A 24624-nucleotide genomic window follows, 5' to 3' on the forward strand; every position below is an offset into this window, starting at 1 on the left:
CATTCTACCACCAAACATAAAGAGCTGTAGGTTCATGGATAACAGACCCATGATCTGGTCGCCCTTCAGTGACATAGGTCCTCTACCTAGCTGCTGCATAAATGCGAGTTTGGCAGTGAAAGGGTTAACCTGCCCTCTGGCCTTTAACCTGTTGTCTTACACCGCTGCTCTGTCTCTCTGCCTTTTGTCAGATTTTGTGAAAGTACCATGCCTTCACTCTCAGTCATGGTCTTTCACTCAGAAAGTTAATGATGTCTGACTGGATAGATGTACTGAAGATAGAGTTGGATGTTGTCAGTTTTGTCAATCCCATTGTCATCACCTTCAATCATTTATATAACATAAAAGGCAAGACAGATCCATCTCTCATCATCATCATATTCATACATAATCATCAGCATAGCTTGAAAAGTTGTGTAAATGCTAAATCCACTGACTGGGATCACTGTCTTCAATTGACAAAGTGTGACGCCATTTTGGCATGTGAGGCAAACCCTCTTTACATGAATGTGTGCTCTAAAAGTCTAAGTGGTCCAGTTTGCAAATCATTATTGAGAAAAAAGTGGTCTTCTACCAATACTCACTTAAGTATGTTTATAAACCAGACATATTAAACCAGTCATGATTCAGTCTGTTTATGTTTATTGTACCAAACTCTGTTGAAGGAAAAATCAAAATACACGCAGAACGTTTGCAGACATCTTACAGGCACAACAGCAACACTTTTTGCAAGATGTCAGTTGACATCTAAAAGGCACTCAACTGTTTAACTTTAAGAGACAGGCATGATTGAAAATAGATGATTTGTATTTTGTGTTAAATCAGCAAATTAACTTATTAAGAAAAATAAAGATTAGATATATAAAATAACACAGTGCAAATTTTCATTCCTTTCTTTTTCTTGTGTGTGTGCATTGTTTAGGAAAGGCCAAGGTTCCCAATTATTTGTTGCCTTGATTAGCTGATATTGGATCCACCTCCAGACATCAAACTTTATCAGTATGAAAAGGTTACTTTCACTTTTTTTTTAATTAAAATTGATGATGTGAATCACAGAATTTAGAGATATATTATGTTGAAGATAGTGCAATGTTTGCTTTAAGCCATTTATTACAGAGTTATGAACAGTTTTCTTTTCTATGTCACAGATGTTAAAAGGAGATTTGCTTTTTGTTTGTTTTGAAAAAAAAAATCCATTTCCTAAGACAAATTAATATTCTTTAGTTGAATGTTTTGTTTTCAGAGAGATCAAGAAAGCGCCGAAGGACAGAGGTGGTGGACATTGAAGATCGATTGGAATCACTTATTACAAGAGTTGGAGAGAAGGTCCGTATAACTTAAACAGAGTATTGTTCAACTTAATGATTTTTTGCTGTTAAGTTGCAGATATATAGATCTTTGTTCAAAACACATTGAATTAGGCTGTGAATTAGGCTGTCAAAAAGTGTGTGTTTTTTTAAAGACACTCAGTTTCTCACCCCAATATAAAAAAATGTCCTTTGTTTTAAACATTTTCACACAAATAACATTTGACAACAATTTGTATTTTATTTTCCATCTTGTTGAGTTTTTGAAGTGGGTTTCTTTAGCACAGTCTTTCAAGAATCTTTTGAGATCCCAGACACTGAATTTTTATTTCAAATGTGCTGTATAAAATTATCCTTGTTGAGTTGATCATTGTTTCATCGCAAGATACTGTCAACCAATGATATTGTTGATTGACGGTGGGAGTAAGGCACTGAAAGTGAAGAAGTGGTCATTGCCAGTTTTTACTTATTTTGCTGCGATGAGTATGGTGCTGTTACTGTTAGACAAGAACGTGTGCCATGCATTGCTGTGTTTTGCTGTCAGAGCTCATCTTCACTGGAGAGCAACTTGGAGGGCTTGGCTAGCGTCCTTGAAGCAGATCTGCCCAACTACAAGGTCAAAATCATGCGCATTCTCTGTCAGTGGTGAGTGTGGAATCAGTGATGAAGGCAGATGAGTTTGTGAAGTACCTGTTTTAAATTTGAGTAAATTACTGTCACTGTCCTTATATATCCATGTGTTTCAGATTGTTAACTCCCATTGTGTAATGGCCAGGAATTTAATTATATTGAATTGGAGAACTTTCTAATTTTCAGTCTTACATTCTATGGATCGAGACTGCAATTTTACGTTGATTCATTATGATCTCTGTTGGTTTCTTACATTCTAAATTAAATTTCAGATCTGGGCACACATACTTAGTAACTTACTTACTCATTGTGGATTTTTTCACACAATGTCAGACTAATGGATGTGCACAGACCTATAAATATGGTTTCTATATTATATGTATGCATATTATTTTTATTATTAACCATAAAATATACAATACATACACTATACAGAGGCTCAAAGCTGAGTGATAATGTATTGTTTTAATGTTTTTATCAATATGTATGTTATAATTTTGTGATAGCAATGAGCTTTGTTCGGTTTTATTCCATTTCAGAACTGTCATTCCATTTATTGTCATCTCAGACTTTTTGGTTAAAGATTTTTTTACTCATGTGAGCATCTCGATTTTCAATTCCATGTGACAGTATCAGTTGATTCTGCAGTGGGCAGCATATTGCTGGCCTCACTGAGTGTGTGCTGCCGGTGAAGTCCAAGTCTAAATCCGTATAGAAAACATCACTAGTTAAAACTGAAATAGTTGGATTGGTATAAATCATAAAGTATGTCATTTGGATGTCTATGGCTTTGTGTGTGTGTGTGTGTGTGTGTGTGTGTGTGTGTGTGTGTGTGTGTGTGTGTGTGTGTTTTCTTGTTTGTTTGTTTTTTCTTTGTGTTTCATTGATATTGTCACCCTTTCCTTTTTTGTATATGTACTCACGTCAGTTGTCTATAGTATTGTATATATTATCATTTTTTATAATCTGTTGACAGTGTAGTGACACTGCCAGAGAAGCTGACTGTATACACCACACTCGTGGGATTGCTCAATGCCAAAAACTACACCTGTGGGGGAGAGGTGAGTTGCCTGTGTTGCAGATGATACAAATAGTTTTTCTAATATCAAGTTTGTTTTTACAAAGTTATATGAATGGAGGGTCGTCTTGACATCATACAACCAGTTAGTAGAATGTAGATAGTACAGTTATATTGGACAACAATGTCTTGGCAATGATTTCTAAGATTTGAACAACGAGTAGAAAGACAAAATCATTCTTGATTATCACCACTAGAGGATAATGATCAATCACTTATAGTATACATAGACATGGTATAGAAAGTAGGTGTTGTCACTAATAATCATTTCAGGGTTCCTTGGATTTTTTGAATCAATGATAGTGCCATTCTGAGTGTGTGCTTGAGTATGTGCAATGTAACTGCAAGTGTATTTTTGTATTTTATTTAATTGATTAAATAGAAGCAGCTGTCTTGCTTTAGATTCTCATACAAAAAATTGAAACATTTAGTTAAGTTATAATGCAAGTATTATTTCTGTTTCAGTTTGTAGAGATGCTGGTTCGAAACTTGAAAGAGTCACTGAAAATGGGGGAATGGGAAAATGCAAGAATGATGGTAAGAATACCATGCTCATTTGTAACATCTATATGTGCGGATGCTTTGATTATTCTGTAATTAAGGTTTTGTTTTTGTTTTCGGCTACAGGAAATTAATGCTTGAGTATTCATGAAAGGGTGCTTGTGCACATATGCATATATTATGTGAGTTCATGTGTGGGTGCATATAAATGAATGGATATTAGGGAATTGCTTTCATGACATCACTATCACATACTGTGTCATTTTCCTCATTTGATCATCCTGGATTTGGGTCTAAGATAAAATGTACACAAAAGGACATGTATTCTCTGATCTGTGAAATCATTCCATTTTCTTTTGTTGAATATTTTGAATAAAGACTGGGAACACAGATAAACCTTGTATTTTTTATGCATTTAGCAGAATGAGCTCCCTCTGCAAGCGTATCTGAAAAGATGTAATTTGTAAATAGAAAGAATACAGTTACAGTCAGTTATGGCATAGTAAACTTATGTTCTTTTCTCCAGTTTGCTTTATGTTTATTTGAATATGGTATTGCACATTTTTTGTTTTGTCACTTTTGTCAATGTCATCATGACTGAAAATTGTGGAATGCTTAAAATGATGAAGTATGGTAAATCAATTTACTTTTGCTTTTAAATGATTTTTCAGGTGCGCTTCTTATCAGATTTGGTAAACTGCCATGTTCTGGTGGCAGCATCAGTGTTGCAGATGTTTGACAACTTTGTTGAAGTCACCTTGGAGGATAACATCCCTCAGGTTGGTAGACCTTGCGGGATTTTGTATGTCTCATGTCATACTTGTGGTGTTTTGCTTTCATGATGTTGGAAATGCACTAATATGCTTCTGATGAGAAGAAGGAAAGAAATGAATGTGATTGGTTTTGAATGGTCTTGAAATATGGAAGAGCACGTGTCAAAACTGATAGTAGTCATGTGAATTAAAACTGCTATTGCATGAGTAAGAAAAATGTTCATGAACACCAAGTATGAGCTTGTTGCTGTCGTTAGATATCATTTTTGTAGAAAAATATTTGCAATCAAACTTAAAGATGTTTGCATACAGGCATGTACTTTAGTGAATATATATTGCCTAGTGTATATGTGCACACACACATACACACACACACACACACACACACACACACACACACACACACACACACACACACACCTTGCCCCCTCCCCCATGCACAAATGGTGACCTATGTTTTTGTTGATGTGTTGCTGCAGGTCAGATCAGATATCTACATCTACATGGTCCTGTCCTCTCTTCCTTGGGTGAGTTTTATACTTTGGCATTTTTGCCTTGAGAGATGAATACTCCATGGTGGAATAGTTTTGCAGATAAAACTGCCCAGTAAAGAAAGCATTGTGTCTCACATGCTATACTTTGATAGAAAAATAGCCTCAGTTGTATGTGCAAACAAACTGAGTGTTTTGTCTGTATGTGAGATACAGTTAGTCTGTACCAAATGTGACGACCTGCTCATTGAGCAATTATACAATGAAGGACTTATAAAAACCTTACAGTAATTGTTCAGAATTTTATGGTAATGAAGACTCAGTGTTGTTGTGGTCCAAACTGAGTGGATATCCATAGCATTTTCCCCCTCTCATACAGTTTTCACCCATTCTATGATTTAAACATGTCATTCCCTCCATTTGCGTTGTTGATAAGTGAAAATATTCATCAATGAAAATTAGGAAAAAGTAACCATGACTATGCCATTGCCATGTACAGAAGAATGAAAAAAAACCAATTTTTGCTGTGCTATTTCTCACCATCAGCTCCATCTCAAAATCTTTTAGCCAGTGTGTATTATGTCATGAAAATAAAAAGCTAACATGAAAGCAGGTAGTTTTGTTTTCTTTGTTATTATGCTGTTTGTCATAATTTTTTTTATATAAAAAGTTTAATTTTGTGGTTCTGTTGATAAGTTTGAAATTGCTGTTTACTCAGGTTGGGCGTGAACTGTTTGAGAAGAAAGAGACCGAGCTGAACAAGCTTATGGAAGTTGTGGACACATATATTAGGTGAGAATATTACTCTATTTTATTTCTCACATCATCTTCTGTGCATTGTTGTTGAAAGCATAGTACAGTAAAGCAGATTTAAAATCATACATCAGTAGCAATGCTTTATATTTTACCATCAATCATGGCATAGTTCTTTGAATGTATAGGACAAACTGTAAATGAAACTGTATTGTTTTTTCTTCAGTTTCGAAAAGTAATACAATAACTGTGAACAATACTCCCTGTATTTGATATGTGCAGTCCACCAAAGGATAAAGACACACATTTAAGAATAAGTGTTGCAGCTGTACATACGCAACTCAGTGCAATCAGTAAAATGAAGCAGTGTAAAAATCCAATTTTTTCTTTTTGATCTCACTCTTACCTGAATTATTCTATGTTTTCTGACCAGCAAACGACAGAAAATCCACGTTCCTGCCCTGCGTGTCTGGTCGGTGGATGAACCCCATCCTCAGGAAGAGGTCTGGTTTTCACATACAGTGTCTGAAAGACTGCTTATCGCATGTTTTGTGCATGCATGTATATATATGTGACAGGGATAAAATGAATGATAATAATCTTCGTTGCATCGGTGTGTGTGCAATTAGGAATGCGTGGGGTGGGCTGATGTGTGTGCGTGTGTGTGCTTTCTGGTGAAAGCTTTCAAACACATGGGTAATGTCTAAGCATTTGTTTATATGATGCCTCTTTCTGAATATCATTGTTTTGGGGTTGTTGTTTTTTCATGTGCCTTTCCTTTTAAAACATCTCAGTTGTGCTGTGACAGTGTGAAAACTGATGTGTGTAAAAACATGCATTTTAACTCTCTCCAGACAACAGAATGCGTGAGCATTCCTACATAAAATGTATTTGGTTTCGGACAACAGAATGGAATGGCATTTTCAAAAAATAAAAATCCATCACGCGCTGTACATGTGATTTTGTGATTAGCCAAGCAGAGTGTGCTATTCTGGGACACGTGACAACTGAATGGTATGATTAGCCAGCCAGCCATATGTGGTCTGTCTTGCACACATGCTGACAAAGTCACTGACCAGTTGTCTGCTCGCGTGCCTGCCTGTTAACAAAGCGGGTTCTTCTCAAAATGTTTTGGAGCAAACAAGGTAGCGACAGCAACGTTTTAGTGTTGCTGAAGTACTCGAAATGCTACAAACTGAAGGGTCGGACATTGAAGATGTGGATGATGACGAAGAAGAAAGTGAATTTAGTGCAGAAAGCGAGCATGGGTATGGTGATTCGGGGTGAAAAATTGACATTATTTTCTACTTAATAGCAAAACTGTAAAAATAAGATGAGAAATTTGTTGTTGTTGTTTTTTTTTTTGCAATAGCCCAACACGTAATAAACCACTTCTGAAAGTTTCATTTTCTTGCTCTGTATTTTGTATTTTTTGTAATTTTTTTCCAAACCCTTACAAATGGGCCATCTGTGGGGAAAAGCAAGGGAGAAAACTTATCGTCCCAAATGAGTAAACTCAAAAACAAAAGCTTACATGCACAACCCTGCACAGACATCCAACCAAACACTCCACCATTAGTTAGCATCCACACACACACACACACACACACAAAGTTCGTCACATATCGTACATCACATCATATGTGCAAACCTGTTTCCAGTACCTGGACTGCCTGTGGGCCCAGATCCGCAACTTACGAAGCAACAAGTGGCTGGAGAAGCAGATCAGTCGGCCCTACCTGGCCTTCGACAGCGTCCTCTGTGATGCCTTGCAGCACACCTTGCCGCAGATCATTCCCCCATCCCACAACGAGGAAATGGTCTACCCCCTTCCTCGGGTCATTTTCCGCCTGTTTGACTACACTGACGTACCTGAGGTGAGGTGTGCAACTGTGTTCTTTTGGTGAAAAGCCAGTGGTTTTGTACAAGAGGTGTGCATTTAATTTTTGAAGAGCATATTTTTATGAGCTGTATTGGGCAGTCATTTTGTGCTGCATGGTAGGAAATGATCACTGCTTTGCAATCCTTGTAAATTGCAATCTTTCCATGTCATTCAACCAAAGATAGGTATTTTTGATTCTGTTGAGAATAGACATCTAAATAGCATGCATACAAGAAATGATCAGTCGATTTACTTGTGTGTCTTTTTTTTTTTTCCATATAAACACACAGACTGGCCATTTACATAAGAGGGTGTTGAGTGAAGTACTTTGTTTAAGGTTTATGCTTTTCATCTTTGGTAATTTTGCTTGTTTCTTTTTCTTTTCTTTTTATCGCTTTATTTGCCTCCTCTCTCTCACTCTCCTATTTAGGCGCAAAGCAGTCAGATGGGCTTTAGGGAGCACTTATAATAATGATGATAATGTTTTGTTAAACCTTTGTCTACTCCTAGTCCCTTCTCCACCTCAACACCATACCAGCTCCCACCCCACCCATCCTTTCTTTGCTCCCTTACCTCCTCTCATCCTGTTTTGAATTGTGGCCCATGGCTGATGTTAAAAAAAATGTTGTTGTTTTTTTGTTTGGTCACTCCAGGGGACTGTGCTGCCAGGTAGTCATGCTATAGAACGCTACCTGATTGAGGAACAGATTGATCGCATCATCCACACCAACTACATTGAGAGAAAAGATTGGTTAGTCAGCAGACACAATCTGTGGCTGTGTCTTGATAAATGTGTGTGTGCATGTGTGTGTGTGTGCATGTGAGTGCATGCATGCCTTTGATGCATTTGGCAAACAGAGCATCGTATTCAAGTCCTGATGCCACAAATGACAAGTCTCTCCACTTCTAGTTCCTCTCCACTCTGTGTGTCTGTCAGTCTGTGTCTGTTTGCATGTACTCTTCATTTGTGTGACCCACACTGCCTTCAGCCTTTTGTTTGTTTGTTCTTAAAAAGTGATTCATGTGTCCTGAATTGAACTGAATAAAGTAAAAAATGGGAGAGTAAGTCTCCTTCTGGAACATCTGCTATTTAGAAATCCAGATGTGCATATCCCTGATCTCACAGAACTGTTGATTCAGTTTGCAACCATTGAAGGAACCCAGGGAAAGAACGTTACTGCATTAGATGAATGTTCCATGATGGACTTCCTCTTCAGCTTTTAGTGTTATTTGGTTCCAGTGTGCTTGCATGGGATTTTGGTTTAAAAAGGAAAGCTGTTTTTTGTTTACTTTTTTGTCACACACACAGACACACACACACATATATATGTATATATATATCTGCATATATATGTATATATTTATATATATATGTATGTGTGTGTGTGTGTGCAAACAGACACAGAGATGTACTCATGGGCACGTTTGATTCCAGCACAGAAGTACCAAATTCACTGTTAAAAAAAAGACTCTTCAATCACATCTCTCTGTTTCTTTCTATCTCTTTCTCTCTCTCTCACATTCATGCTCACACACACACAGACACACAACACACACACACACACACAAACACATACACACACACACACACAAAAACACACACACACACACTCAAACACACACACACTCAAACACACACACACACACACACACACACTTTCTTTCTTTCTGTTTTGTTGTTTTTCCACACATTCATACATATTGACATGTTGTGCAGCGCTGCCACCTTGCTGAGCTATCCTGTGAAGACGCTGCCTCTCAACTACATGATTGTGGAAGTGATGTTTGCCCAGCTGTTCCAGCTGCCCTGTGCCCCCTACCTGGAACTGTTCTACGGGTCCACGCTGATCGAGCTGTGTAAACTGCAGCCCAGTTCCATGCCCCAGGTTGTATCCTTGCCATTGTGGCATGTTCGAGTTATAGGCAGGCAGTTCTGCTGACAGTGTGTGTGGAGATTTTGCTTTGTGTTGTGGCTGAAAGCAGTTAGGCTGACTGTGTGTGTGGGAGTGTGTATTGTTTTGTGTGCGTGTGTTAGATTTTGGTTTGTTAGAAATGTGGTATGTGTGTGTGCTGGATTTTTTTGTTTTGTTTTAAGAATTCTGCTTTTGTGTTAAAAAAAAAAAGTGATAAGTCACAAAGTGTATTCAAATTTTTGGTATGTGTAATAGCAAACCTGTAGGATTGCAGATCCCACAGTATGTGAAATGTTAAATTTTTACATGTATAACCATTTTTACCCCACCATGTAGGTAGTCATACTCTGTTTTCAGGAGTACTATAACATTTATATCTTGGAAGGCTTGACTTTTGTATGTGAACAAGATTAGAAAAATGAGAATAGAAACAAAAGGATACCTTTTTTTTTCATTTGCTGTGAAAGATTGCTGTCAGGGGTTCCTTAACCACTTTTCAGTTGGCCCAGGCATCTGAGATGCTGTTTGAAAGGATCAGTCACATGCACACCATTTGCATTGAGAGGTAAGCGTAATTACTTATTGTTTGTGAACACATGCCTTCTAGACATATTTTCAACCCTCTCCTCCTTCCATGCTGCCACACTCCCTACCCCACCCATAGCATCTTTCATTCAAAAGCTTGGGTGCAAGGGTGTGTAAGAAATACCTCAAACGTGAATCTTGCTACACAAAATGTTATGCATTCCTACCTCTGACTTGTGTCTGTCAGTCTGTCTGTCTCTTTCTATCTCCTTTACTGATATAGCTATTTATTTCTGTTTGGTAGGAACTGATATATTTATTTGTTGTTTTTTTTTAGGCTGGTGAACTGGTTTTCCTATCACCTGAGTAACTTCCAGTACCGCTGGAGTTGGGATGACTGGTCAGAAGTGGTCAACATGGACATGGCTTTGCCCAAGACAATGTTTGTGCGTGAAGTACTGCTCAAATGCTTGAGGTATGTAACAGAAACTTCCCCGTTCATTTCTCTCTCTCCCAATTTGTTGTTTTTTGGTGTGGGTTTTTTTTTGTTATTTTTTTTTATGATGAAATTTGTGTACATGTGATGAGCTGTTTTACAAAGTATGCACTATATATGCAGTAAACTTTCAACAGTTTTTGTTGTTTTTGTACAGTCAGCATGCAAATTTTATGGTCTTAGAAAATTTCCTTTCAGTGTGTTGCATGCAAGAGATGATGTGTCAGTATAGCAAAAACCTTAGAATACAGGGAAAGTAAAACATTGCTGACAAAAGGGGGGTATTTTGTTTGATATTTTTTCAGATTCTCCTACCATCAGAGGATCAGTGACAGTGTGCCTGAATCCTTTGCGAAATTTGTCCCAGAGAAGCCCCATTCTGAGTACAAGTATGAGCAGGAAGGTGCAGGTAAAACAACGTTTGTGTTTTGCTTTCTTTGTGTACGTTGATCTTTATGATCCTGAAAAACTGAGGGGAAACTTATATGTGAGCATATTGTTTGACACTACCCTTTTGAACAGGATTGATCTGAAGTTCCAAACACACTGCCTTTGGGCTCATATTTGACTACATGTTCTTGAAATAATAGCTAAGATATGTTTGTTAGGAATAATTGTGTCGTGGGATTGGGGATGGGATCATAGCAAAGACAGAGGGATTGGCATCACAGAAACAAATGTGATGCATTCTGTACTAAGCATTCCACGAGTTACTGTGCATGGTCAGTACATCTAACAAATTTTCGTAGTTTTCTTATTGTATGTCAGACATTTTTGTTACGTATTTGTGACTTATCAAACAATAAATTCTACTGGAAAGGTTTATTCTGGGGATGTTGTTTTTTTATGTTTTGAAAAAAAAATTTTTTTATTGTGGTATACTGTATACGCTGTATTTACAGGCTCTCTACCAGGAACAATGGCAGCCCATCAGCTGATGAACTCGATCAAGGCCAAGTGTACACCTGATGAAGCTGCTCAAGTGTTGAGAGATCTGCCGAACAAGTTCCCCAACGGAGAGGATAATGGTTGGTGATTTGTATAAATAATTGTGCGTGTGTGTGTGGCGCATGTGCACAACTATCTTTTTTTCTGTTTCAGATGTTTTGGAATATGGACTGGCATTACAAAAAATAGTAATTAAAGAATTTTGGAAGAAGAGGATTTCATGTGAGGAACGTTTTTTTGTATTGCCACAGTGCCTGTATGTAGTGTCACCAATCTTTCAAGAGACATAATTGGATATAAAGTATTTAAGTGATGAATTAAACAACCAGAAACATGTCTGTATGACAAAGCAATAGTTACTGTGATTTGGTGGCTTAGTGGGGAGAAGGTTACATTTTGATCTGTGTTCTTACTTTTCTTGTTCATCCCTCAGCTGTTGAACATACTTTATATGTTTAGAAAATGATAACATGCAGCTTTTTGAATTTTGAAATTTTTTTTATACTTTTGTACTTATAACTTTATGTATTCAATGGTTGCATTACATTTATTACCTTTTGAGTATTAACAAGAGTGAATGGAGTGTTTCATGCATCTGGCTTTGTTGTTTTGTTTGTGGTTTTTTTCTTAGAGGGTGGTGATTTTAATTTCACATTATGTGGTTGTGATTTTGACAGACAATGCAAGCTACAACCCTCTGAAGGTTGACGTGTTTGTGTCCACGCTGTTGTTCCTGGGATCCAAGTCCTTCAGCCATTCATTTGCTGCTCTTGCCAAGTAGGCCTCATCTTATATTGGTCACTTTCAGATGAGCATGCAAAAACAAATGCAGATTCACACACAACAAATCAGGATAACGGAATCTAATCAAGTATGCTCTGTGCTTGTGTTGGTTTAGAAAAAAAAAAGGCCTTTCTGTTGTAACTTTGCTGCTATGGTGATTTTCAGTTTGTTTACTTTCAGTTGTTATTCTTGCACTTGGCTAAAGGTGTAAGAAGACTTGATAAAACAGCTACACCTCATTTTATCTGTAGTATTGGTGGTTGAATGTATAAAATCAATTTCATGATACTGTTGTAAATACCTGCACAGACACACAAATCTAATACTTTGGTGCTTTGTTACAACAGAACATTTCTCAGATGAGCTACACTTTTATGCAGATTTGGGCACAAAAATATGCACACTTGAGTGGTATTCAAACATATGTTTTGGGACAGTGAAAATATTGATTGACGTTTTGCACATTTTGATGATTTTGAGCACAGGATAATGTTCTATCATTCAGGTTTTATCCCAACCTGAAATCACTGGCTGAAAGCGAGGAAGGGCAGATCTACCTGCTGAAAACTGTCTACAGTACATGGAGATCACATCAGCAGGCAAGTATAAAATGGGTCGTTCTCAAGTTCTGTCATGTGAAGAATACACTAAAGAGACAATAAACCGAGGTCCTTTTTGCAGCATGCACTTGGCGCACTGAAAAAGAAGCCATGACATTGTAAGTGTTTTCCTCTGGCAAAACTCTGTAGATTTATGTATAAGAAATCTACTCTGATAGGTACACAGTGTTGGATTATGTTGCTGGTCAGAAATCTGCCTAGCAGATGCTGTCTATGGATTTGTCTGAATGCAGTAATGTCTCCTTGAGAAACTGAACCTCATGTCTTCATTCTCTGAGCTTGTGTTTTATTTGCTATGCCGGATAATATTTGTTTCAGATGATTGTGGTTCTGGTGGACAAGTTGTTGAGGACAGAGGTGGTTCAGTGCCAGGCTGTGGCCAACTGGGTGTTCTCTGAGCAGATGCAGGAAGACTTCACCAGGTACAGCCTGTTGTTGTTGTTCACAAAAAATGATATCAGACATGGGGGGAAAAGAAAATAAAGTATGGGGGTGTGGTGTGCTATGCAGGAAGGGGCTGGGGGTGACTGGAAGGTGAGTGGTAGCATAATGTGCTAGATATGGGAAATGTGGCCTGAGTTGATGGATATGCTGTGTGTGTGTGTGCGCTCGCGTGTGCATATCCTCACAGGCGTGTGTGTGATGATTTCTTAATGCTTTAATATTTCACCATTCCTGGTTTTTAGATTAGAAAGAAGAAAACCAAGCCCTACCTCTATAAGTACTTGTTTATTGGATTGTTTGCTTATGAAACAAAAGAAAAACAGCCTGTCCAGACAGCTGTGTGCAGCATTCAGGGCTCATCACCAGACTGCTTCATTAGCACATGTAACAGACCGAAAGTTCAGGGTATGTTTAGGTAGAGAGGAGGAAAGGAGTGGGGGTATTGGAGTGATGGGGTGATGGATTCACCTGCAGGTAGAAGCGTATAGAGGCGAGTCAAGTTGAGTCTTGGGGGCTGAGCGGTATACTCAGATACTCACTTTTAATCAAGATGGCCAGTTCAGAATCTGTAATCTTGTCTTGTGTGTTATTTGGTGTAGCCTCATCTTTTTCTGATGTAAGTCCATTCTTGTTTGTGTAATTTGTCTTGTCTGTAGCTGTCATTGTAAGTTTCAGGGGTTGACCCTCACTCTCCTCCTTCCACCAAATTTTTTTAGCGCTTCATTTTGCTTTTGACCTCAAATGTTCACCCTCTTTTCATATCACAATTTGCCATTTAACAACACATACTTAACCGTGACCCACTGGTGCAGACTCCGGCAAGGGTCTGACATTCCTGTCCTGTGCAAACTAATACCCGCCTATGCGGGGAAAATGAAAGTAGCTATGACAATAACCTCCAGGAAGTAGGTTACCTCCCCTTTGCCACCCTGACTAGCGCCCTCTTGTGACGGTAGATGTAATTTTAGGGAGAAAATTTCCTTTTAAATGATTCTTTTTGTTTTGTTGTTTTTTGTTTGTTTTTCAAGAAAGACCTGATATTTTCAATACATTCAAGATATTTTAGAAACATATTTTATGTCTTCTGATGACTTCCCAATACTCTTGGAGGAGGTAGCAACAGCAGTGAAGTAGCTAAAATGTGGCAAGACTGCAGGCATCAACAACCACCTTGCAGAATTTTAAAACATGGACATCCTATCTGCCATCTGCAACAAAATCTGGCACACAGGTGAGTGGTCCACACCATGGATCCAATCACTTATCAGCATCCTCCCCAAGAAAAGAAATCATCAACACTGCCAGAACTGCCGCACAATAAATTTGATCAGCCGTGCTAGCAAAAAAATAATGCTCAGATCATTCTGAACAGATTACAGCCACAAGAGAATAATTTATCATCAATGCTGAAGAACAGGCTGGATTCCTCAAAGGCAGAAGTACCATTGAAATTTTTTTAATCTGCATACATTTTGTGAAAAACACCTCCAGCACCAGACAGAATTCTACCACAAGAAGGTATTTGACCCATTTGACAGGAAGCACTATGGGCCTCAATGAAAAGATTTAACATTGGGCAAAAGCTTATCAGCACCATCCAGCAACTATACTCTGAACTTGTCTGAAGTGTCCACCAGTCTGTCAGGACTGCCTTCTGTCTCCCACACTGTTCAACATATTCCTGGAACACATCATGACTGACACTCTTGAAGATCATGTCAGCACAGTCAGCAGTGGAGGAAGTACCATCACAAACCATAGCTATTTGCAGACAACATCGACTGCTTGGCAGGTAGTCAGCAAGAACTTGCCCAACTTGTTAAGAAACTGGATGAAACTTCAACAAGATATGGCATGGAAATCAGCACCAAAAAGACCAAGCTAATATCCAGCCACAGCAACACCATCACTGCTTGTATAACTACCCAAGGACAGAAACTAGGAACCGTTCAACAGTTAACCTTCCAGGAATCTATCATCAGCAATGAAGGATCCAAACCAGAAATCCTCTCAAGGGTAGCAAAGATAACTTCATCATTGTCCAGACTGAAACCTGTATGGAAGGACAGCAACATATCTATGTAACACAAAATCAAACTCCTGCATGCACCAGTATTTTCCATCTTTCAGTAAGCATGCAAGATATGGACCCTCACAGCAATTTGGAATACGAATTCAAGCCATGGAAATGAGGTGTTATCGCATGATACTGAACTTCAGATACACTGATCACATCACCAGTGAACAAGTGAGCCAAACCATCAAGCAGCACACTGGACCTGCTGATATCTGTTAGGGAAAGAAAGCTGTGCTGATATGACCAGGTAACAAGAGTTGATAGCCTTGCTAAAACACTCCTCCAAGGAACTGTTGAGGGAGAGAGATGGAGACAGAAAAAAATATTGCAGAATGTACAGAAAAACCATTTGCAGAGACCCAGGCTTTGACATACAACCGACAAACCTGGAGGAATCTTGGGTGAATAGTTCTATTTTGCGGTGCCACAATGGCTTTTGACAGAGTTGAGGGAGAAGAAGAGGAGGTGATTATTTGCAAGCCAAGTCACAACTTCCTGACCTTGGTATAAGTCATGACCATATCTGTTTCTTGAGCTTCTTCACTTCTGTCATGTTGTAAAGAGTGAGGTCAGGGATCAGTCTGCTACTCTTCTCTGAAGAAAGCTTCTCAGAATTTTTTTTGTGGGTGCTATTGTTTGAGATGACAGGAAAGTTTGAATGTGCTGCCAAGAGGTTTTTTTTCAGCAGAGGAGGAAAACCTAATGCCTAGGTGTGTGAGTTCATGACAAGGTAAGGCATCTTTTGATAAATTCTGCTTTCTGATGTTTTTTTGTGTGTGTTCATGGGTCCACAGTTGCATTCTCTGTCAGAGCTTGGATATTTGGCTCAAGCAGGAGGAATAGACACCTAATAATTATGACAGGTAAATGCAAGGAATAAAGTGGAAGCTCCATGCATTTGTTTTCAGTTTCTTTGTGTGGGAGATTCTGCATAGCACCATCAAGAAGATGACCAAGCAGGTGAACCAGCTGCAGTCTGAGGTGGATGATGCTAAAGACAGGTTGGACGCTGCCAAGAGAAAGGTCAGTTGGACTCTTTAGGGTTGAAATGTCAAGACCATGTGTCCAAAAACTGGATGAAATGTGTCTAAAGCTTGCATGTTTTTTCAAAAACTTGTAAAGAAAAAAAGGACCTGTCAGTGACTAAACCATTGTAATGGTTTCTTTCACTAAGAAACACCACACTGCTCCAAATTATGGAGCTAAAAATGTATGTGAATGGGGATATGAATGAAAACACTACCTAGCTGTATCAAACTATTTCTTATGCACTTGGAAGATAAATCATGCAAAGAGTCTCTGCAAATTCATTTGCTGACCTGTGTTGCATGCCGTGCAGAAATTATCATCACCCAAACTGATTTGCATATTTAATGTGTAGCTCACAAAGCCAGAATTAACCATCTCTTTCTTCCCCCACCCTCCCAGTTCCTCTACTCATCCTCCCCTCTCCTAGTCTTACACAGTCTACCTCCCCTAGTCCATGTTGTTGGTGGGAGAGGGGATGGAGGATCTTTGTCTTTCTTATAAATGCTTCTCTTTTTTTTTTTAAACCAGTGCTGTCATCATGGTTATTACTGATGAATAATATTTATTTGTGGAGTATTTTGCATTTACACATATCATTTGAAGTTGCTTGATGTCATATAACAGGAGGCAGACGGGATGGAGATCTTCTCTGATGAAGATGTGCCCACAGAGGAAATGATTGAACGCATGGAAGAGAGGCTGGAGACCGCAACCAGTCAGCAGAAGAACCTCTTCCTGATCATTTTCCAGGTTTGAATCAAATGATTTATTTTATTGTTTTTTTTTCCAATGAAATCATGTCTGAAATTCTACATATGGGCCATGGATTTTAATGACTGTTTTAGTTTATAAACAAAATCAGTTTGTGTACCGACGGCCGACTGGAACGTTCCATATGCTTTGAGATCGGTAGAATTTTGTTTGTAACATCATTTAGAATGGTTCTGTTCATGCATTGGTAGATAAGAAAATCTGTTCTTGCTGGTAACAATACCACTTGCTTAGAGAGGAAGAATGACAGTAAATTTTATCCAGAGCCATGTGTGTGTATGCACAGAGTGTCTGTATCTGCCTCAAGGTAGCAAAGCCAACACTTACGGATGGTGATTGCAGATGATGAAGAGTTAAATCAGAACAGTCATCAATGCTGAGAGAATCAGTGTTGATTTTATGCACTAACTGTGAGTAATGGTCAGAAATTCAGAGCTGGCGATAGTGAAGTAAGATGCGTTAAGTAAAACACAGTGGCTTACTGAGGTAACATTGTATTTTGAATTTTTAGGAATACTTATTTGCATTTTGAGCCCGATTAGTTTAAAAAAAATTCAAATTCAGAAATCACTTCACACATCAAGTTTTTCTGTTTTTTAAATCATCACAGTGATTCGAAATTCATTGCTGCGAGCTAGCTATAAGTCTTCTCAGAGTAGAATACCAAACCTTTCTGTCGCTGGCATTTCCTTTCAGAGGTTCATTATGGTGCTGACGGAACATCTGGTCAAGTGTGAATCTCATGGCATGGACTACAATACTCCTTGGTACAAGTGGGTCATTGAACGCCTTCAACACATTTTCCTGCAGGTAAGTCACCAAATCTTTTTCATGTTTTATGCCTTTCTTCTTTCTATTTTAAACACAGGCAAACCGAAGCAAACCCTTGAAGGTCACATGTTTGATATTAATATAATAGTAAGAATGGATACTGTTGATAAATATTTCATGACAAGATATTTCTTTGTTTTTTATGGCACATTCAGTGCATCACTTATAATCCACTTACTGATCACTAGTTTGACATAGAAACTGCAAGTTTACAAGAGTAATTTGGATAGTATGATTGTCTTAAGATATTGTTGCTTACATTGTCAGGTGTGATATTTACATTGAAAATAACCATCTTTGTTTCAGCATCATGAGCTGGTGTTCAAGTATATCAACACTCTGGAGAGTCTGCTGTTCACATCTGACATTGACATTCATATCTTGGAGGTTTTCCAGCAGTTCTGTGCGCTTCGTTCATGATCCTCTCTCTTGGCTGCAAGACTCATCATCTTGGTGTCATGTGTTTTGCAGGTTATCAGTGTATAAAAGAGAAGTTGTAGATGGATACAACAGCAAGATGGAGAAACTTGTGCTTGCAAATGTACAAGAGACAGACAGTGTGTGGAAGAATAAAAAGCAAGACATATTTCATGAATACTTTGTTGCTTACATTTTGACTGGATGTGGATTTCTATAAAATAAAAAAAAACCGCCTTTTTATTTTTCAATCACAGTTAGACGTTTGCTGCTTTGAGGACCTGAAGTAGTCTGTGTGTATTGTGTCAGTTGCCATTGTGTCAAAAATTATCTTCCATCAGTCATTGTGGATGTTCTGTCATGAACTTAACTGGCTTAGTGAGTCATCAGGAATAGATACAATGTGTTCACTGTAATCATCAGTCCGTGTCCATCATTGCAATTGTCAGTTCACATATGATAGATTTGATATCAAATGAGCCAAACTGTTTGAAAATATTTGTAATTTTATGAACTGTTTAAAAAAATATTTGTAACTTTATAAAACAGGTATACAAACTTGATGGAACATCTTTTTGCATTAGTTAACTACATTGGAGTGAGTTTGTTTCAGACTGAAAACACATACTACTTTAGACATAGTAATACATTGATGTATTTGTCCAGCTTACTAAACATTTCTTACGGCAATTGATGTATCTGTGTCCAAGTTTGTTTGCTTTTGTGGTTGTGTGTGTCTTTTTTTTTTTTTTTTTTGTTTTTGTTTGTGTGTTTTTTGTTGTTGCCTATTTTTTATGATTACATTCAAGAGTATTATCAAAGTAGATTTTTTTTTTTAAATAATTTAAAAAAAAGAAGTGATTTTCTTCCTTTCTTAATTGTAGTGTCACCTGGTGAAGATTTCATACTAATAAGAAACAGTTATTCTCAGTGAAGAAACACCCATTCAAGATGCATGTCTGTTCACTTTTCCCTGATTGCAGATTGCTGAGTCATGCATGGTCACATCCCACCCATTGAATGTTCCTTCTGTCTCTGTACATTTGAATTGTTATCCATACGCCTTGTTGAAATTCTCCCCCAACCCTCACCCCCAATAAAAACACACAAATTCCATGCTTTCCTATCATCAGTTTTTGTTTTGATTAGGAATTCTTAGGTGTGATGTTCAGATCTATATGTGTCAGCTGTTCATTTCATTTCAGTGGTTTTGCCAACAGTATGTGGTCTCAATTGTTTTAGAGTCTTAATGTATGATCCAAAAAGATACTGTCCTGCTTACTGACAAGACCTGCTTGAAAACACAGCACTTGTCAAAATTTGGGATGTTCCAGTTACTGGCAGTTGGCATACATCAGCTGCTTTCAGATCCTACCTTGAATGGACGTGGGAAACTGAAAGCTGTTGACATAGGGACATGGAAACAATTGTCATCTTTCCATGGAATTGTTAACACTAATATTGATTAAACTTGGCACACTGACAATTTCTGTTTTCTTTTCAATATTGAGCAAATGTGTGTTGATCCACTGAGTAATCTAAAAATAACAGCTAAATTTTCCAAACAGTGTGCTGTCAACAGCTCTGTATAAATGGCCAATCCGTGGTTGGCGGAAAATATGGTGAAGCTCTGAACTGAAATGTCAAACTTAGGGAGATTGCAGGACTGAATGTGAATGCGAACATTGTTATATTCAGAATCAGTTTCAGTGATAGAGAAAAAGAGAGCAAGCTGCTCTCCAATACTCCACTGACGGACATTGAAGATTATCAACACCAGTATGTTGATTTTGCTAAAGGATACATACATGTTTGTTTTTTTACTTCAGAATAACAACGGCCATGAAAAAAGGGCAACGACAGATTGATTGAATTAATAAAGGTTCAGTTGTATGTACCCACTGTCAAGATGCTTGCAATGAATGAGGATGCTTGCGTGTGATGACTTCAGCAATGTGTGTGAGAAAAAACTGAAGCATATTCTTGTAGTAGACGTTTTTTGTGGGTTTTTTTTTCTCCATTGTGCAAAAATCAAACATACATTCTTCCCACAAGATAAAATAAACAGCTGGAGGTACCAAATAATTTATATTACAGTTAATGAGTTATGCCATACACCACTACATTCTACAAGCTACTAGACTTTATCATGTTGAAAAAAATAAACCATTGTACACACACATGTACACAAAGAAACTTTTGTACTTTCAAAAACAAAATCACTTTCACAGACCCCCTTTTTTTTCATACTATCAGCAACAGGAAAACAACAGCAAAATATTCAGTTCCTCAAACCAGCTTGGAGGAAAATATCAAACACCTACAGTAGTTGACACAATCACTTCAGTTTCCTTTTTAAATGAGAAGTTGGTGAAATACTCTTCATCATTCACATATAGGAAGCATTCAGAAGTCAGTCACTCTCCCTTTCCTCTCCCAGTCACCATATCGCGTTGGCTCAGGTCCACGAGGACCACCAATCTCGCCCGTGATGGGGTTGATGTCATTGGGAAAACGTTCCAGGGGTTCCTGTTCCCCCTGAGGCTGCCTCTCCTCCTCCTCCCCTTCCCACTCCTCGTCCAGTTTTCCAGCTGGTGTTTTGCCTTTCCGTCTCTTGGGTTTACTCTTTGACGCTGTGCTGCTGTCTTCTGAATGGTGCCGAACTGCCACTGCCGTCTGTTGCAGGTTCTGCCTTGCCAGACCAAGAAGGCGCACTGTGAAACGATGTACAAATTAATAACATTGATACATCACTGAGGTACAAACATTGTCAGATAGTCACTTAACAAGAAAACAGAACAATGATATAATATATATACTTTATACTTAAGATATATTAACATCGTTCTCTTTGTGTCTGATGTCTCAAAACCTGATAATTTCTTTCACTGATCTTGCTCCTATCCTGTGGCACTTTAATGTATGTGTGTGTGTTCATGTGTAATGTGCATTAAAAAAAAAAAAAAAATCTTGTGGATCTTATATTCATTTAATCATAACAAAATGTCACTTTTTTCTGTATTGGGCATTTATTATTTTCCTTTCAGAAAAATATATGTCAGTTGAGAAATTAATCCATGATTTATATGCTAAATGCCTTGGTAGGATAATGGTTTACTCACTCCGGACGAATAGTTCTCTCCCTTGCTTTTCCCTACAGACGACCCATTTGTTAGGAAAAAAATCACAAAAAATGCAAAACATAAAGTAACTGTATAAAACTCACTGTACTTGACCCACTGACCCCTCTCTTCATGTCATGTGAACGCCCACACCCCTCCCTCTTCACTGCTCTCAAAAGCTGAGTCACTATCAGTAACTTCTTGCTGGTAGCTTTCTTCACTGCAGATACTTTATTCAACGTCTTCATCATCCTCGTTAATGTCAAAACCTTCAATTTCAAGCATTTCAATCACTTCAGCAGCAGTAAAAGCCGCTGTCATGATCTAGTTTGCTCCAAAAATATTCACTTGTATCGCCTGCAACCCCATTTTCGATACGTACGCAGATTAGCTTGTCGTGTGGGGTCCTGAACTCGCTGGCTCGCTGTGGAGTGTGTTGTTATGAAATCTCATGAAGAAACTTTACATTCGACCCTTGACACGTTCGCAATGCCCGGTGTAGCTGCGATTGTATGCTACCCCATGATGAAAATGTGGAAAAAATTTTAATTGTTGAAACCGCTATAGCGTTCCGTCGTCCAGAACGCTACCTTACGTCAGGAACGCTACCTTACGTCAGGAACGCTATAGTGTTCCATCATCCGGCATGAGTTAAAGTTATACTACGGCTGGCTCACATAACTCAAAAACATGACATAAACTTCCGTTTCAGTCTTTTTGGGACATATCCCCCTAATGAACATGCACAGTCCAAATGACAAAAATTTGTAATATAGTTAAAGATAATAAATCCACTCAGGAAAATGTAAAGCTAAAATTTGGCACACATAATCAGCTCGACATTGGTCCTGAATACTTAACAGATTAACATTCATTTCTCACTCAATGAAAGTCCATGCATACTTCTGTTCCGGTGTTTAATGGAAATGCGGGACTTTCATGATTCTTGACTTTGCACAGTTTTCACTGCTGTCCAGCATGAACTTTTCATTAATGGCTGATAGAACCAGTCTGTACTTAAGTCCAACCAGGAATCAAACTCTTGATCCACAGACTGGTCACCCTAAGCACCTCCTCCTGACTCCATATTTGCAAAATCTCCCACTATAATCACGAAAGAACTGACACTGCACAAACACACACACACACATATATATATATAATATGTGTGTGAGTGTGTGTGTTATCAACCGACGAACTCCCACTCTAATTACCGGATGAACGATTACCTATGTCATTTCCGTCGGGATCTTCGTATCGATCGAGGATCGACGCCCAGCGACTCCTCTAACTTTTCTACCACTCTGTTCCATTCCTATTTTTGTATCCTAAATTCTAAAACCTTCGTATATTGATCGTATTCAGTTGCTGCATTCACGAGCCACGGATTCGCCAGTACTGACAGGCTCACTTGGTGAATCTGAGTCAGATGTGAGAAGTTTGCGGTTCGCAATATCTTTTGAGACAGCTCAAGGCAGAAGAGTCCTTGTAAAGTTCAAAATGATGATGGTGGATGTTTAAAAAGAAGAAGAAAGTTAATGTTCAAGATCGATTCATAGAAGACGATATGCCTGAGGTACTGACTTCAAAACAAATCTGATCATGTTAAAGGTTTGCTGGTGCTTTTTTCAACATGAAAATAAAATAAATTATTGTTTACCCGTGAAAGTCCTCAAAGTGGCTGCCATTTTGCTGATCCCGTTACGAAACGAAAATAGGTTACAACCGGAAATAAATCAAACTAGGCTTATATATACAGCACATGCGCGAGTATGTCATAAAACAACTCCAGCCGAACAAACTTGACATTAAGGGTGTAAACGTCAATAGGTCTTTAAACTCCACAAGGAGTATGTCGTCGACATTATTTTTCGGGAACGTGCAGCCATTCGCCAATGTCCTCTCTCTGTCTCTCTCTCTGTCTGTGAGGAGGAGGAATTTTGTTTAATGTCCCGCCACACATATCGGTGATTGAAGACATTTTGTTATATATATATATATATATTTGAGTATTATCGGTGAGAAGGGGTGGGAGATGTTGGGGGAAACTGGGCAAATGAGGGTGGAATTTGAAAAAAAAAAAAAAATCAAATACAATTACAGGACATTACTTAAAGGACTTCATAAAAGAGAAGTCGTTAAACTGACAAGCGAAACAACTGATAATGAATGCTAAAAGTCAAAAACATAAACGTTCTCAAGTCACTTGTGAAGACACACCTTCGTGTACATAAGGCTTCATCAAGCTACAGTCAAAAATTAAATGCTTGATTGTCAGGTTACAAAAGCATATGCACTTGACATTAGAACGATACTTGGTCCATAATGAATTTGATAATAGTCTGTGAGTTAAACTCAGAACTGGTCTGCGAATCGGACCAAAGTTTGAGAGAGTCAACTGACGAAGTTTTAGACTTGAATTTAAGCACCTATAAAAGTCTCTTTCTAGTATATTGCTTATTTCCTTGTATGACAATGGGCAATATACTTTTATACTATCTGTCTGATTCTTTGCTCCCCTTTTTGCTGCTCTCTGTCTGTGAGCAAGTGGGGTTTTTTTGTTGTTGTTGTTGTTTTATTTTCTTTTTTGTTTGCTTAGTTGTTGACGTTGATTGATTTCTTTGTTTAGTTTGTTTTCTTCTTGCTTTCTTCTGTTTTGTTTGATTGTTTTTATTACTTTAATTGTGACTTTTTGGGGGTCTTTTTTCCTATTTCATGCTGTATGTTCTATTGATCCCTTGTAAACTACATATGTTATCTCCATGAAATATTTGAATTTCACATTGATCATTAAATTAAGGTATGCACTCAGCTTTTGTCATTTTGTATTTCTTCTTAAAAAGGAGAGGAGGGTTTTAAGAAATTTGGAGGGGGGGGGGGGGGGGGGGGGGTGAGGGGGGAGCAGGGGCGGGGGTTGGAGGGGGGGGGGGGTTGATAAGGGCAAGAAATAAATATTTCAGTGAAAGCAACACTCTCAGCTAAACTGAACACAATCTAGAGCAGTACATTATACTTCTGCATACACATTTTACTTTTTTAATGCACTCAAATACACAACAATTTAGAAATGGACAGAAACAACAAAAAACAGAATATAAGCCCAAACAAATTTGACAGAAAGTGTTTACAAAACCCAAAAGATACGAAGCATGTATGCTGTGTTATATGCCACACTGTGATAAGTATGCTCAATATTTATAAGGATCGTAACTGCCGCAAAAGGACAAGGGAAA

At 38.1% G+C, this 24624-nt stretch overlaps 2 protein-coding genes across 2 annotated transcripts in view; one reads left to right on the plus strand and one right to left on the minus strand.

Moving 5' to 3' along the window:
* Window positions 1-18918, plus strand: part of LOC143297421 (nuclear cap-binding protein subunit 1-like) — a 19826-nt gene extending 908 nt beyond the window's left edge. The window contains exons 2-23 of the mRNA XM_076609767.1: window positions 1244-1326; window positions 1852-1952; window positions 2914-2998; window positions 3481-3552; window positions 4188-4295; window positions 4769-4816; window positions 5499-5572; window positions 5967-6036; window positions 7195-7410; window positions 8069-8166; window positions 9133-9304; window positions 9829-9893; window positions 10191-10328; window positions 10655-10758; window positions 11252-11377; window positions 11975-12074; window positions 12586-12679; window positions 13019-13122; window positions 16130-16244; window positions 16875-17000; window positions 17718-17831; window positions 18159-18918. Coding sequence (XP_076465882.1) covers window positions 1244-1326; window positions 1852-1952; window positions 2914-2998; window positions 3481-3552; window positions 4188-4295; window positions 4769-4816; window positions 5499-5572; window positions 5967-6036; window positions 7195-7410; window positions 8069-8166; window positions 9133-9304; window positions 9829-9893; window positions 10191-10328; window positions 10655-10758; window positions 11252-11377; window positions 11975-12074; window positions 12586-12679; window positions 13019-13122; window positions 16130-16244; window positions 16875-17000; window positions 17718-17831; window positions 18159-18272 — 2327 coding nt within the window. The 3' untranslated portion in view covers window positions 18273-18918. The remainder of the gene's footprint in view (window positions 1-1243; window positions 1327-1851; window positions 1953-2913; window positions 2999-3480; window positions 3553-4187; window positions 4296-4768; window positions 4817-5498; window positions 5573-5966; window positions 6037-7194; window positions 7411-8068; window positions 8167-9132; window positions 9305-9828; window positions 9894-10190; window positions 10329-10654; window positions 10759-11251; window positions 11378-11974; window positions 12075-12585; window positions 12680-13018; window positions 13123-16129; window positions 16245-16874; window positions 17001-17717; window positions 17832-18158) is intronic.
* Window positions 18919-19053: 135 nt separating this feature from the next.
* On the minus strand, window positions 19054-23136 carry LOC143297423 (succinate dehydrogenase assembly factor 4, mitochondrial-like). Its single transcript, XM_076609769.1, has 2 exons — window positions 23052-23136; window positions 19054-20983 (listed from the first exon to the last, which is right to left on the minus strand). Exons 1-2 carry the CDS (start codon window positions 23077-23079, stop codon window positions 20676-20678), a joined length of 336 nt encoding a protein of 111 aa, XP_076465884.1. The 5' UTR covers window positions 23080-23136; the 3' UTR covers window positions 19054-20675.
* Between the last annotated feature and the right edge of the window lie 1488 nt (window positions 23137-24624).

Source organism: Babylonia areolata, chromosome 22 (assembly GCF_041734735.1).
Source record: "Babylonia areolata isolate BAREFJ2019XMU chromosome 22, ASM4173473v1, whole genome shotgun sequence".
Taxonomy (NCBI): Eukaryota; Metazoa; Mollusca; class Gastropoda; order Neogastropoda; family Buccinidae; genus Babylonia; species Babylonia areolata.

What these genes read in the sequence shown, in the direction of transcription:
- LOC143297423 (XM_076609769.1), bottom strand. Translation starts at nt 23,079, where the DNA reads ATGGCAGCCACTTTGAGGACTTTCACGG. An exon ending in CACTTTGAGGACTTTCACGG is followed by an intron (nt 20,984 to 23,051) that starts GTAAACAATAAT and finishes ATCGTTTCACAG; the next exon opens with TGCGCCTTCTTGGTCTGGCA.